General features: G+C 58.1%; 2 protein-coding genes across 3 annotated transcripts; one reads left to right on the forward strand and one right to left on the reverse strand.

Annotated features, from left to right (window-relative positions):
* Nucleotides 1-1,512: 1,512 nt before the first annotated feature.
* Nucleotides 1,513-4,236, reverse strand: STX10 (syntaxin 10). Of its 2 annotated transcripts, none has more exons than XM_029917247.1 (8): nucleotides 4,126-4,236; nucleotides 3,698-3,867; nucleotides 3,460-3,554; nucleotides 3,321-3,383; nucleotides 2,425-2,532; nucleotides 2,203-2,309; nucleotides 1,998-2,092; nucleotides 1,513-1,892 (listed from the first exon to the last, which is right to left on the reverse strand). In XM_029917247.1, the coding sequence occupies exons 1-8, from the start codon at nucleotides 4,158-4,160 to the stop codon at nucleotides 1,816-1,818; spliced, it is 750 nt and encodes a 249-aa protein (XP_029773107.1). In that variant the 5' UTR covers nucleotides 4,161-4,236; the 3' UTR covers nucleotides 1,513-1,815. The 2 variants fall into 2 exon arrangements, with proteins under 2 accessions (XP_029773107.1, XP_029773108.1); XM_029917248.1 differs by having other exon boundaries at nucleotides 1,808-1,892; nucleotides 2,207-2,309.
* Nucleotides 4,237-6,915: 2,679 nt separating this feature from the next.
* On the forward strand, nucleotides 6,916-9,025 carry IER2 (immediate early response 2). Its single transcript, XM_029916839.1, has one exon. It carries the CDS (start codon nucleotides 7,370-7,372, stop codon nucleotides 8,036-8,038), a length of 669 nt encoding a protein of 222 aa, XP_029772699.1. The 5' UTR covers nucleotides 6,916-7,369; the 3' UTR covers nucleotides 8,039-9,025.
* Nucleotides 9,026-12,708: the final 3,683 nt, after the last annotated feature.

The raw sequence follows: 12,708 nt of genomic DNA on the forward strand, positions 1-12,708 counted from the left end.
AACAGGCTCAAACCCAAGCTGTAAGTATCTTCCATTTGCAGTGGGGCGCCTGGCTGACTCCGTCAGTAGAGCGTGGGACTGTTGATCTCAGGGTCATGGGTTCGAGCCCCATGTTGGGGATGGAGTGTACTTAAAAGTAGCTTCCACAGAAAACACCCTTCTGGCCACCCTAGTGTATACGGACGCTAGGGTACATCTATATGTCTCCGCAGGTCTCGCCCATGCACCCGTGAGCCCCAGGTCCTACGCTGGTGTCCCACGGGATCGCCCCCCTCTGTTGAGTTGGCTGTGTGACAGGCCCGCTGGCTCGCTCCCCTTCTGTGGTCTGACACCCCCAGCCCCAGAGACATCCCCTGGATGCACCAGCACCCCTTGAGGCACCCACGCATGTATCAGGGAACACAGAGGTTGAGGAGAGGTCCCCTCCAGCGGGCCTGCTTGAAAATCCGCCGAAGAGCTGTAGGTTCTGAGGACACGAAGCCAAAATGTTCTCCCAGATCAGGTGGAGAGGACACCGATGTGTGCTAAGGTCTTCCCGGTTCAGAAAGGTCTTTAGTGGCCTAGGAAGGTCACTCCCTGAGGTCAAGGATCCCATCAAGTCAGAGGCTGAGGCGGAAAAAGAAGCTTCGTCCCTGCCTGGGCCAGGTCTGTCCGCAGTAACGAGCGACAGCCTCCAGCCATCACGGGGAGCCGATCGGGTGGGGCCTCGGTTCCCTGGGAGGTTGGGGTGCGCGCCAGGAAGACTGGCCCCGGCCCAGGCCACCAGAAGGTAGGGTTCCGACAGTGCCACCACCACCGACTGACCCAGTCCCCTCGGGTAACAGGAAGTCTTGTCTGTCTTGACGTGCGGGCAACCCCAGGGACGCACGGACACCACCCCCTCCCAGAAAGTGCCCCTTTTAACCTCAGGAAGACCGGGAACGAAGTCTAGAAAGATCAAGAGAACCCAAACCATTAGTGGGTTTGCGTAAAAGGAATCTGCACACTGGACATCGGTTCTTTATAAGGTCTGACAAATAGCCTAATGGAGCAACGCCTTGTAACAGCATGTACAGGAGCAACTAAGATGCGTGGTCGCGTCATGCGCAGAATGGGGACGTCTGAGATGGCGCTTAAAGGTTTTCCGGGCTCCAGCTCTGGCAAAGCCCTGGAATTTCCCACGCTGCCTTCCTAGTGACCGGCTGGACAGCGAGCCCAGCAGTACCCGGGCACCTCCTAAGTGAGGGATTTGCCAGGAACAAGCAGGGGATGTTTAACCTTCAAAGGCTCAAGGGAGAATCAGGGTTGGGATTTTTCAACCTTATCCATCGTGAAACCAAGAAATAAATTGGACCCGTCTTTTCTGCACCAAATCCTGACCAACAGTATCCCTAATAGGCGCATGCGCATGCACCTCCGTGCACACCAGCACGTGCAAGCAAGGGGCTCACAATGGGAGTCCCATTCAGGGGGCAGGCATGAGTTAACGAGCCACAACACACAGTATGATACAAATGTGTGTATATATATATATATATATATATATATATATATATAAACTGGGATTTTATTTCAAGTTGGCACACGCAGAAGGCACAGGAGCAAATGGCTTTGGGGCACCAGAGTAGAAATGGAGAGGCGTGTGTCTGAGGTTCCCCTACCTCTACCACCTCCTAAGCACACTTGAACTTGAGACAGGACCAGTGGCAGGGGCTGTGGCCCAGGGTCCCCTGAGAACCTTGAGACAACTCTCCAGGAAGGAGCCCCTTCTCCCAGGGGACAGGGCCCTGCCAGCTTCCGCAGCTACAGGGACCGGCGCCCTGGGGCGGGCCAGCGTCAGAGGGCGACGAGCAGGATGAGAACCAGAAGGAGCACCCCCATCAGCACAACGATGGCACACCACTGTCGGCGATCTGGGGGCAAGAGGGTCAGAGGTCACGGCAGGGGTGGAGGTTGGGGGGACAGGTACCACCTTCCCTGGCCCATCACCCCTGAGCCACCTCCCCACAGGGACTTGCCATTTGTCATGTGGGATACTTTGGCCATCTTCCTGAGGACCCCATCCATCCGGGACTGGGTGTGGTCCATCTCATGAGCAAAGGCATCCAGCATGCTGTTGATACGGAGGTGGCATTAGCCTCCAAAAGTTCTGGGCATACCGGTACGGCCAGCTGTGGGCGCCCAGTCCGCCCCCCCGCTTCCCCCCCAGAATCCTGGCCTCACATGCCCTGTTCATCCAGCTCCTCCCCGACACGGCCCGACATGTGCTTCAGAACCCGGATGCTCCCAGACACCATTTCCAGCTGTTGATCCTGTTGGTCCATGATCAGCTGCAGGTTGGAGGGGTGGGAACTGTTGTCAGCGGAGGCGGGGGTGGGAGTGGGGTGGGTGACCCTGAGCTGTCCAGAGTCCTCCAGTCCGGGATCCCCAACCACCCGCACGAACCTGCTGTGTGGCCTGCTGCTCCTCAATGTAACGGGAGGTGGCTGAGGCCATGCTGGCATCCAGCAGGTCCCCGGATGACTTTTGGGCAGCTGGCTTGCCCATCAGCATCTATGGGGACACAGACCACAGGTTCAGGGAGAGAGGGCTGCTCACGACAAAGCCAGACACAGTGCTGGCAAATCAAGATGGCAGTTACTTGGGAAGGTAGTCTCAGGAATGGGGTAGCTTGGGTTCTGAAGTCCACCACTTACTAACAAGGTGACCCCAAGATCCTATCAACTGACCTCCCTATGCCTCAGTTTCTTCATCTGTAAAATGGGGACATTCCTGGGGCTGGGATGCAGATTTCCCAAATCCGTGGTGGACTCGTCATATGAACAGACATATTTAAGAATTTGGAATGCCATCCTCAGGACAGCACACCTGGGAAGTGGGTGGGTGCTGCTATAGGACTCCAAGTTCATACAGGTCTCGGCCCCCCCACCCTCCCAGATCCCACACGGGGATCCCATGATAGGATGGAGACAGGCTGGATGGACACGCAGAAAAAAAAAGTACCAACAGAGGCAGCCGGGGGAGTGGACACAAAAGTCATGAGCAGGCACACCCACGGAGGGAAATGGTATGAAAGCCGACCACAGATAGAGATCTACTCAGAGGCCAAGTTCACAGGCTCAGAAGTGCCAGGCACAGATACAGAGAAAAAGGTAGGCATATGTCCTGGAAACGTAACGGTTGGGTATAGGCACCCAGAAAGGGCAGACAGATAGCCAAGAGCCAACTGCTCAAAGATGGGCACTCACACACAAGGGACAACCCTATACATGCAAGGGAGTCAAGTGAACACACACAGAGGGGTCAGGCTTGGGCTTGGACGTTGGGTCTGAATGCCTTACCTCTCTATTATTCCTCTCCATGAAGGCTATAGCTGCCGGGCTGACCATATGATCCTTCATATCCTAGGGGAGAGGACGCCATCAGAGAGTAAAGACACTCCAACCTCCCCACGCTCCAGCCACCAGAAACCTTCCTCACCTGGACTGCCTCCCGCATCCGCTCCACGAACACCTTTCTCTCCTGCAGGTCTCCAGCTGGCAGCTTGAACTTTCCTGGGTTGGCTTCCACTATGCGTAAGTCGCGAGTCAAGGGTTAAGGCCAAAGCCAGACATGACCCCCTCCTCTGCCGCAAACCCTCAAAACCTCCCAAGTGTCCGGCTGCCCCCTGCCACAGCAATGGGCTCTCCCGGGACGCCTCGCAACTCCCCCAGGATATCGATGGTCTCCTCCAGGTCCTCGAGGTCCCACTCGATGCTGCGCAGGCCATTCCGCAGCTCATTGGTCGTCCAGTCCAGCTCCTCGCGTCCGACCGCCGCGTCCTCTTGCAAGAGCTCGCACCAGCGCTGGTACAGCCCGCGGGCCGTGTTCACCGCCTTCTGCACCTCGCTGCCGGGCAGGGCCACACACAGTGGTCACGGCTGGGGGCAGGCGGTCCTCCCGCCGGCCACTGCGCCCCCAAACGAGTGAGGGCTCAGGATACCCTGATAACCCCCTGCGCACCCATCCCATTCGGCCACGGGTCGACCCTGGCCCGCGCACCCCGACGGCTGTGCCCAAACTGCCTAGCACGCTCTGCCGGGCACGCGGGCACTTGCTAGCGGGGTAACCGAGCACCCTCTTCTCTCCCCCATTGCTGTCACTCACCCTCGGACAACAAAAAATGGATCTTCGAGAGACATGTCACACACACCTTGTCCGAGCCCAAGCCCCCCCTCCCCTCTCGGCTTCGGTCATGGGTTCCCTCCCAGCAGAGGGGAAAGCGCCGCCACCCCCGCCCCCGTCACGTGACTCGTGCCACCAACGAGAACCCACAGGCCAGGGTAGAAAGAGAGGCCTCGGAGGCCCGCACTTCCGCCCTTCTCGCGGCCATTTTTATTGTGGGCAGAAACAGCTTCGCGTCCCCTTAGCTCGCCGTGCCCGCCCCCAGAAGTGTCCCAGTTAAATCTGGGGGTCGGAGCTCGTAATCTTTCCGTTGGAGACTCAGCCCTTCGGATTGTTGCTGCAGCAACGTCAGTTTCCCTTTTGGGCAATGTGAATAATAATTACCCTTCAAATCTGAGATTATGACTGGGGATCATTCGATTGGTAGATAGATCCTCTTTTTTTTTTTTTTTTTTTTTTGGTAATGTTTGTTTATTCTTGGGACGGAGAGTAAGAGCCGGGAGGAGCAGGGAGAGATGGCGGGGCCAGCGGATCCCAACGCGGGGCTCGAGCCCACGAACCCCCAGATAATGACCCTAGCAGAAGTCTAATGTTTAACCGACTGAGCCACCCCTCAATTTGTAGATGCTCTTAACAGACTTCCTAGCCTGCACCTTGATCCTGTCCTCGGACATCTTCCCAACCCACGGTTGGGAAGGGGTTGGAGGAGAGGTGGTCCTCCCTCACTTTCCCCCAGGAGGTGGAATGAGGTGCGGGCATTCTCTGGTGGAGAGTCTTGCTGGACTGCCCTCGTATTTTGTCCTACGGAGGAGGGCGCCCCAAGACCGCCCTGGGGTGGAGTGGCTTTTGAGTGGGAGCCCCAGAGATGCTTCTGGGGTGTGGGATTTTTCTGCGTGCTAGGCTAAGGGTCGGGAAAAGGGGTCGTGGTGGTGGCTCTGAGGATGCTGTATACAAGGAAGTTCTCGGTGTGTGGGGTCTCCGTCTGGGGACGGGCCAGGAATGTCTGGAGACTCATACGGTGTACCCCTATGTGACAGAGGCGCTCTGTGTGACAGGGTCTCCGGAAAAGCACTCTTTTGGGGGAGGGGGAAGCCATCACCTGAGTGAAGAAATCTGTCTCTGGAGAAATCTGGGCAGGATGTTTCGAGTTCTTGGAAAATCTATGTACCCCTGTGTTTCGGAGTCGCTTCGTAAAGTCTCAGAGACAGTGCCTGGGCTGGGGATGTCATTGGGGATTCGCCGTGGGGGCGTCCTCAGCGGGTCGCCTTAGTGTGTGGCATGATCGATGACTAGAGAAAGTTTTTGGAGGGGTCATTAATTAGATATAACTGTTGAGTCCTTAGGTGCAAAACGTGGGAAGGCGGGAGGTGGGGTTCTCTAAGGATGCATGATGGGGAGGGGGGGAGAATACCCGGCAGAGAAGCTTGTAGGGAGAAATAATTGTGTGGGTCCTTAGGGGGGAACAGGGACGAATGGCTACTCAGCGAATCACTCCCTTGTGTTAGCAAGGTGTTTGGGAGCGTCTCTGGGAGATGGCGTCAGTGGAAGCCCAGAGATCGCCCCTACCTGCCGGCGGGGGGGCTTCCCAGAGAGGAATCACGGCTTCTTGGCCTCGGGAGGAAAGGAAGCAAAGCCTTCCCCTCCTTCCCCGCCCCCTGGTCCGGAAGCCTGGGACTCCAGCCATCCTTAGCCGCCGGGAGAGCGGGAGGGAACGGAGGAGGCGTGTTCGGAGGCCAAGGCACCGCCCCCGCCCGCCCGGAAGGAGGCTGCCACAGCTCTGAGTGGAGATCCCGGCCCCCGTCCTTATATGGGCAGCCGGAAGCCGCTCGCGCGCCTGCCCTACGTCATTATATCCAAATTTAGTCGTGGAAGTCTGGCGCTTCCAGTGGCCGGAAGACTCAGCTCGCTTTTCCGCGCGGGGGGGCAGAGAGGGTGGGAGGGGGAGAAACGAATCTTCCCTTAAAGGACCCTTGCCACGAATGAATGGAGCTATAAGAACAATTTTGCATCTTGTTTTGGAAGGACTCGAGCAATAGGGCTTCGCGGAGGTGGGGCCGATGTTTTCTATCTGCTTTATCTCTGTTACTCGGTTTACAGCTCCTACCCCAACCACGCTTCCTGGGTCGCAGGGGCGGAGCACGGCCGTGTTGTCTAAGGGGCGCAGCCACGTGTTCACCCGGACTGTCCTGTGGCCGGGTCCTCTGTCCTGCGAGCACTCGGCCCACCCGTGGGCTCAAGTAGAGGGAAAGTGGCGGGGGTGGGGGTAGTGTTCGGTGTGGAGCGCAGGAATGGTACCCCGGGCTGCGCTCGTGTCTGCAGACATCCGATGCCCGTGCAGCTCTGCCCTGGAGCCAGCCCTTGCTGCCCACCTCCTACTGCTTACAGAGAAGGAGGGTGAGGAGGGCTAGCTTGCTAGAAAGACGCAAGAGCTGGAGGCTCCAGGGGCCCCCTTTCACTGCAGTGGCCCATTTGTTCGTTTAGCAAATATCGGACGAGTCCACTCTGTCTCTATTTCCCCAGCTGAAGAAATCAGGTAGAACAGTACCCTCCGCGGAGTGGACGTGAGGCATCAAGCTGGTATTTAGTAAAAGAAAACCCTTCACAGCGCCTGACGGGTGGTAAGTGCTTAGTGTTAGCACGGTTACTGATTCAAACAATGTTAATCGGTTACTGATTCAAAAAGCATTAGCCAGACACCTAGTAGCTGCTAGGAACTGTGCCCACGGGGGAATGTACCGGTTCGAACCCCGGTCTTCCCCGGTTTGAAGGGAAACTTGCCGCCTACAAACCACTGGGGCTTCAAAGGCAAGCACGTGGGTGGACTCTGATCCCCATACGCCGCCCTGCTCTTCTGGGCTCGCGCGTCCGCGCCTTGACAGCCCTGAGAAAGGAGACCACCCGGAGAGCTCTGCGTGGATTGGGAAAGGCTCCTCCACGCCCCGACTCCAGTCCCTTCTCGCGCCTCGGTAAATTCCACCCTGTCGCTTTAAGGAGTCTCTCGCTGCCTTGAGTTGGGAAGCCCGGATGCGGCTCTCTGATTGGGCGGGGCGTCTCCGTGACTTCAGTCTGGGTACAAAAGGGCCCGGGTGGCGGGCACCGGGGCTGAGCGTCCGAGCGGTGTCGCGGCGTGTGTCGGGGCGAGGGGAGTAGCGTGAACGAGCGCGTAGCCCGAAGTGCACCTGCTACTTGTCCTGCCCAGCCTGGGAGCCCCCGCCGTCTAGCCGCCATGGAGGTGCAGAAAGAGGCGCAACGCATCATGACCCTGTCGGTGTGGAAGATGTACCATTCGCGCATGCAGCGTGGTGGCCTGCGGCTGCACCGGAGCCTACAGCTGTCGCTGGTCATGCGCAGCGCGCGGGAGCTCTACCTCTCCGCCAAGGTGGAAGCCCACGAGCCCGAGGTGCCCTTGCTGCCCGTGCGCTCCTCTGATCCTCGCCTGCATCAGTTGCGGGAAGCGGAAGCTGTATCCGAGGCAGCGCCCCCCGACAGTGAGCCGCCTTCCCCGGAGCCCATGGACACGCGGGAGGCGCCGCGAGCCGAGGAGACCCCAGCCCCCTGTGCCCCGCGCCCCAGCAAAGTCAGCCGCAAGCGGCGGAGCAGCAGCCTGAGTGACGGCGGGGACGTCGGACTGGTCCCAAGCAAGAAAGCCCGTCTAGAAGGAGGGGAGGAGGAAGGGGCCTCTTCGGAGGTCCCTGATCGCCTGCAACCACCTCCCGCGCAAGCGGAGGGCGCTTTCCCCAACTTGGCGCGCGTCTTACAGAGGCGCTTCTCTGGCCTTCTGAACTGCAGCCCCGCCGCCCCCCCGACGGCACCGCCGGCATGCGAGGCGAAGCCTGCCTGCCGCCCCGCGGACAGCATGCTGAACGTGCTCGTGCGGGCCGTGGTGGCTTTCTGAGGGTCCCCGAGCGGCGCTACGGGAGCCCAGAGCGCGGGCCGAACCGTCGGCCAGAGTGCGCACACCCGAGGCGGGGCCCACCCCCGGGGGAGCGCCCGCTGAAACCGTGGAGAGGAGCGGCCGCCCGGGCTGCTGAGAGGCCTGAAGAGGGACTCTGCCCCCGGGGAGCCGTCGCCGCCTGTGCGCTGCGGCGGCGCCGAGGAGACTGAGCGGGGAGCGCGAGCGCCTTCCGCCGAGACCTGCTGCGCCCACAGGTGCTGTCTTAACGGACTGGGACGTGGACCTTTTCCCTTTCCTTCTGGGACTGGGAGCAGGGAGGCTTGGTTCTTTAAACTCCTCAGGGTCGGACTTTATTTCTTATTGGGAGCTGTGCTGCCCTTTCAAGGTTTTTCGATAGTTGGTGTTTGCATTTCCAACCTCAGAGAATTCCAGGCAGGCGCTCCCTTCCCCCACCAGTGACATACTTGTGCAAGCGGTCATCGTTGCGTCATGGGGCAGACGTGGGGAGCTTCCTGTTGCCTTGCGTGGGTGTGGGGCCTGGGAGGAGGGTCTGGGGTGTGGACGGCCCTGGGGAATGGGAGGAGGGCTTCCTGAGTCACCTCGCCCCGCGCGCTGCCCGTTTGTGCCCCGCGCTCCTGCGCCTTCGGGTGTCCAGCGGGGGCAAGGTGGGGACTGATCTAGTTTCAGGTTAAAATCTTCCTCTGGTGCGTTAGAGGTGGTAATATGTTCACAGACTCCAGCCTGACCGGCCCTCAGACACACAGACACAACCCAGACGATCCTGGTCTGAATCACAGAATTGGGTGGGGGTGTTTAGGGAGCTGGGACCAGTTGCTAGTGAGACTGGGCCAGTTTGGGAAGGGAAGGATTCTTGCCAGGGCGTGCTGAGGTCTGTTTATCTTTACTGTGGTGGATTCTGTTTAGTTTCTTCTATCTGGCTTTTTGCTAGAAACGCCAGATAGGAAAATAAAGACCGTTTGAATAAAGTCTGTGCTGTCCGTCTGGTTTTCTTCCCTGATGGGGGAGGGGCAGGGTTACGGGGTCAGGCGCTGGCGGCGGCTTGCTGGGGCCCCAGAAACCGGTCTGACCGGCTATCACGTGGGCAGAGTGGGCGGGATGGGGCTGGGCCCCCTTTTCTTTGCCACAGCATTTCCGTGCTGAGTTCTCTGCTGTTTTGGCTCCTTAAGTTCCCCTACGTTTGGTGGTTCCATCGAAATCCCGCAACTCGGGGGCGGCGGGGGAGGGGATGGGGGCGGGGAGGGAAGAGGGTGTAACGAGTTCAGCTGTTTGAGAGGGAGTACTGATGGGTATAGAGCCACAAGCGGACTCGGGAAGGCCACGCCTCCTTTGGAGGCTTTCGAAGGTTGGCCGATCTCACCCCCCCCACACCTCCCCCAATTGACCAACTGAATCAGCTTGGGCGGGGGTCCCTCAGCTTCCGGGGGAGCTGCGATGAGCTATGGGGCGCCCTTTATGCCCTTGTTCTTATTTCTGGCGGCCTAATTTTGTGACTCAGTCTGGGAGGGGAGCTCCCAGCCTCAGTTTCCCCATCTGTGAAGTGGGCCTTTAAACAGCTTCCCCGAAAGATTTCTAAATCTGTAGAAATATCCCCCGCCCCCGAGAGCCCTAGTTATTCGCGTTGGCTCCATCCTAGCTCCATTTTGGTCACCCCGGAGGAGAAAACGCTCATAATTTTTCTAATGCTGATTTAGGAGAGGGGCTGCGAGGCGTTGCCCCAGGGCGGGTGGCGGGGTGGCAGTTAGGAGGACAAAGGAGCCGCAGGTGCGGGTAGTGAGGGCGGCGGGAGGCGCCGGGAAAGCGGCCGCCCCGCCCCCGGACGGCTGGCTCAGGCCCTGCGAGCTTCCCGCGACCCCGGGGGACCTGACCCCGAGGCCGTAGGGTGGAAGGAGGAGGGAGAGATGGAGGGTGGACCCGCCCCAGGACTTCCCGCCTCCGGCTCCCCTCCAGCCTCGTTCCCCCCACCCCGCTCCCCACCTCCCTCCGGGTTTCCCCAGGGGAATCCAGCCTAGCTCGCCTCCACGGCCACCTGATTCTTTAACTGGGGAACGCGGGGGACTTTAGCGCCACCCACTCGGGGTCCTGACCCATGTCTCCCCAGTGGGGCATGGGGGGGGGGCTGGAGCCCCACTCCCCAGCGGCAGTTCAATGAGCCCGCGTGGGAGCAGCTCCCCTGAGAACCTGGCCCGCCCCGGGAAGTCCCCGGCGGCCGGGGAGGGGGCCCTCACTGCGCATCCGGTAGCAGGAACCTCCTGGCCCTTCCTTCCTCCGGGGAAGCGGTCAGGCTGATCGCCGCCCTACCTCCTGGGGGTTTCCGGGCTGGGGGCTGGGGATGATACGGTGGGAGACCGGAGAAGCACTCCCTCCTCTCCCCCACACATCCTTTTAATATATCCCCTTCCCGAGACCCCATTTCACCTTCAGAATAGGCAGCATTGAATATGGGTCACAATAACTGACTCTGATGAAGACTGGAGTTTTCACACCATCACAGGGCATCGGATCATTGGGATAGGCCCTCTGGGGAAGTAATTAATGCGATGGTAGCTGTGACACCTAAAACTGTCACAGGTCCCTTGACCTGTGGCTTCTCCCAGGAGCCTCAGGCTTGCAGCAGGAGGCTCCAGAAGGGTGTTCCCTATATATAGTGTGGTCCACAGTACAAACTGGAAACATCCTACATGCCCCTCCAACCTGACTGGTCTGGTAGTATGCGGACTATCCCGTGCCTCCTGCAGAGAATAAATGGCCTGAGCAGGGACAGATCTATACTCTCGGGAAACACCGATGGCTCAGAACCATGATGCTGAGCGACAAAGGCCGGCGGCAGACTTTGTGGATTCTAGAGCCAGACCAGCTCTACCTGCTTGCTGTGCAGCTTGGAGCAAGTCACTTTGCCTCTCTGGGCCTCAGTTTCCCTGTCTGTAAACTGTGGACAGCAATAGTCCCTACCTCTCGGGTTCATGGTGAAGGTTAAGTGAGGTAATACATATAAAATGCCTGGCACACCGGGAGTGTTGTTATTTTATTATTGGTGGAACTCAGGATAACAGTGCCCGCCATTTGAAAGCACATACAGGGGCTCCTGGGTGGCTCAGTCGGTTAAGCATCTGCCTTCAGCTCAAGTCATGATCTTGCCGTTTGTAAGTTTGAGCTGTGTGTCTGATTGGAGCCTGGAGCCCACTTCCGATTCTACGTCTCTCTCTCTCTTTCTGCCCCTTCCCTGCTCGTTCTGTCTCTCTCAAAGATAAACAAACATTAAAAAAGAAAAGAACACATACAGCCATACAGGAATATATATGTGGGACTGTGTGTAGATGCTGTACTAATCCCAGAGGGCTGGAAAAATAGTTCCTGTCCCCAGGAGCTCCGTGTGAATGAGGGTCAGTGCTCCCTCTCAGCCGCAGAGTTTGGTCTCATCTGAGTGATTTGATCGGATTGACTCTTCCCTCCTCCAGGCCTCCACACTCTGGGTTTCTTCCCACCTCAGGCCCCGGGCCTGGCCTCTCTCTGTCTACACTCACCCCTTTGTAGGTAGTCTCGTTCAGTCGTAGGGCCCCCAGTGCCAGGCTAGGCCGACAACTCCCAAATTTTGCTCTCCATCCTGGACCCCCTCCCCCACCCCCAGGCTTTCTTTCAAAGGCTCCTCCCTATGTCTCCTCAGTGGGGGACTAAGGTGCTGCAAAAGTAACAGGACCCAAAGAGAATTCTCGCTGTTTCCTGCAGCCTCCCAACAGAGGAACCCTCCTTGGATCCCTTTTTCTCCTCCCCTCCCACGGCACCCAGTCATAGGTGCTGTCACCTTGACCTCTCATCCCACTCCACTTTCCCCAGCTTTTGGTTCCCATCTTCCTGTGAACTGCTATTTCCTCTCACCTGGACCAGGACAGTGGCTCTGCCTCCCCACCTCTGCCCGCCCCTGCCCGCCCCCCGGCCCTGCTCTTGCACCCCCACAATCTATCTACCCAGCAGCCACACAGATCTTATAAAATGCAAGTTGGGCCATTTCACTCTCCAGCTCCCCTCCCCTTCATCCACAGTGGCGTCTTTTCTGCTTGGAGAACAGGTCAGGCATGTTCCAGCCCAGGGCCTTTGCACATGCTGCGCCTTCTGTTTGCAATGCTCTTCCCCCGAACGTCCATTCTCACTTAGTTCAGATTTCTGCTGAAATGTCGCCTCCTGGGAGAGGCCTTCTTTGGCCACCTGATCTGAAATAGCTCCCCACTCTGCCACTCAGCCCCTTGACCCCTCTTGTCAGCCTTCCTTAAAACACCACTCACTGTCTGAAAGGGTAAATTAATGTTCTAGTTAGCATCTGTGTCCTCATTCAAATGTTCCTTCCATGCCCAACCCCGGCCCAAAAGAGTAACCCAGGCTGCCTGGGGTAAGCAAATGCTAAGTGCGTAGTATTTATTGTTTCCTTTAATCAGTGGCTTCTCCTGACCCTTAGAATAGAATTTCCCAATTTTCAGACAGTTGCTGGTCAGGAGTTTTGTCACATCTGCATAACAACTGTACTATTATTTATCTAAAAATGTTTCTGACTGGAACCCACTTGTTAATCACTAACCACACTTAGCAGGTAACGGTTAATAAAAATTGCAGTGAAAACAAAGCAGTGTCCTAAGATCCTGCTGAAACAATAGCCAGCA

The sequence above is a fragment of the Suricata suricatta genome, chromosome 12 (genome assembly GCF_006229205.1).
Source record: "Suricata suricatta isolate VVHF042 chromosome 12, meerkat_22Aug2017_6uvM2_HiC, whole genome shotgun sequence".
Taxonomy (NCBI): Eukaryota; Metazoa; Chordata; class Mammalia; order Carnivora; family Herpestidae; genus Suricata; species Suricata suricatta.

Excerpts from the sequence above, each read along its gene's own strand:
- IER2 (XM_029916839.1), top strand. The coding sequence starts at position 7,370 with ATGGAGGTGCAGAAAGAGGCGCAACGCATCATGACCCTGTCGGTGTGG.
- STX10 (XM_029917247.1), bottom strand. The coding sequence starts at position 4,160 with ATGTCTCTCGAAGATCCATTTTTTGTTGTCCGAGG. Across the intron at positions 3,384-3,459 it reads GGATGCGGGAGGCAGTCCAG|GATATGAAGGATCATATGGT; the intron begins GTGAGGAAGGTT and ends CCTCTCCCCTAG. Across the intron at positions 2,093-2,202 it reads GAGCTGGATGAACAGGGCAT|CATGCTGGATGCCTTTGCTC; the intron begins GTGAGGCCAGGA and ends CCGTATCAACAG.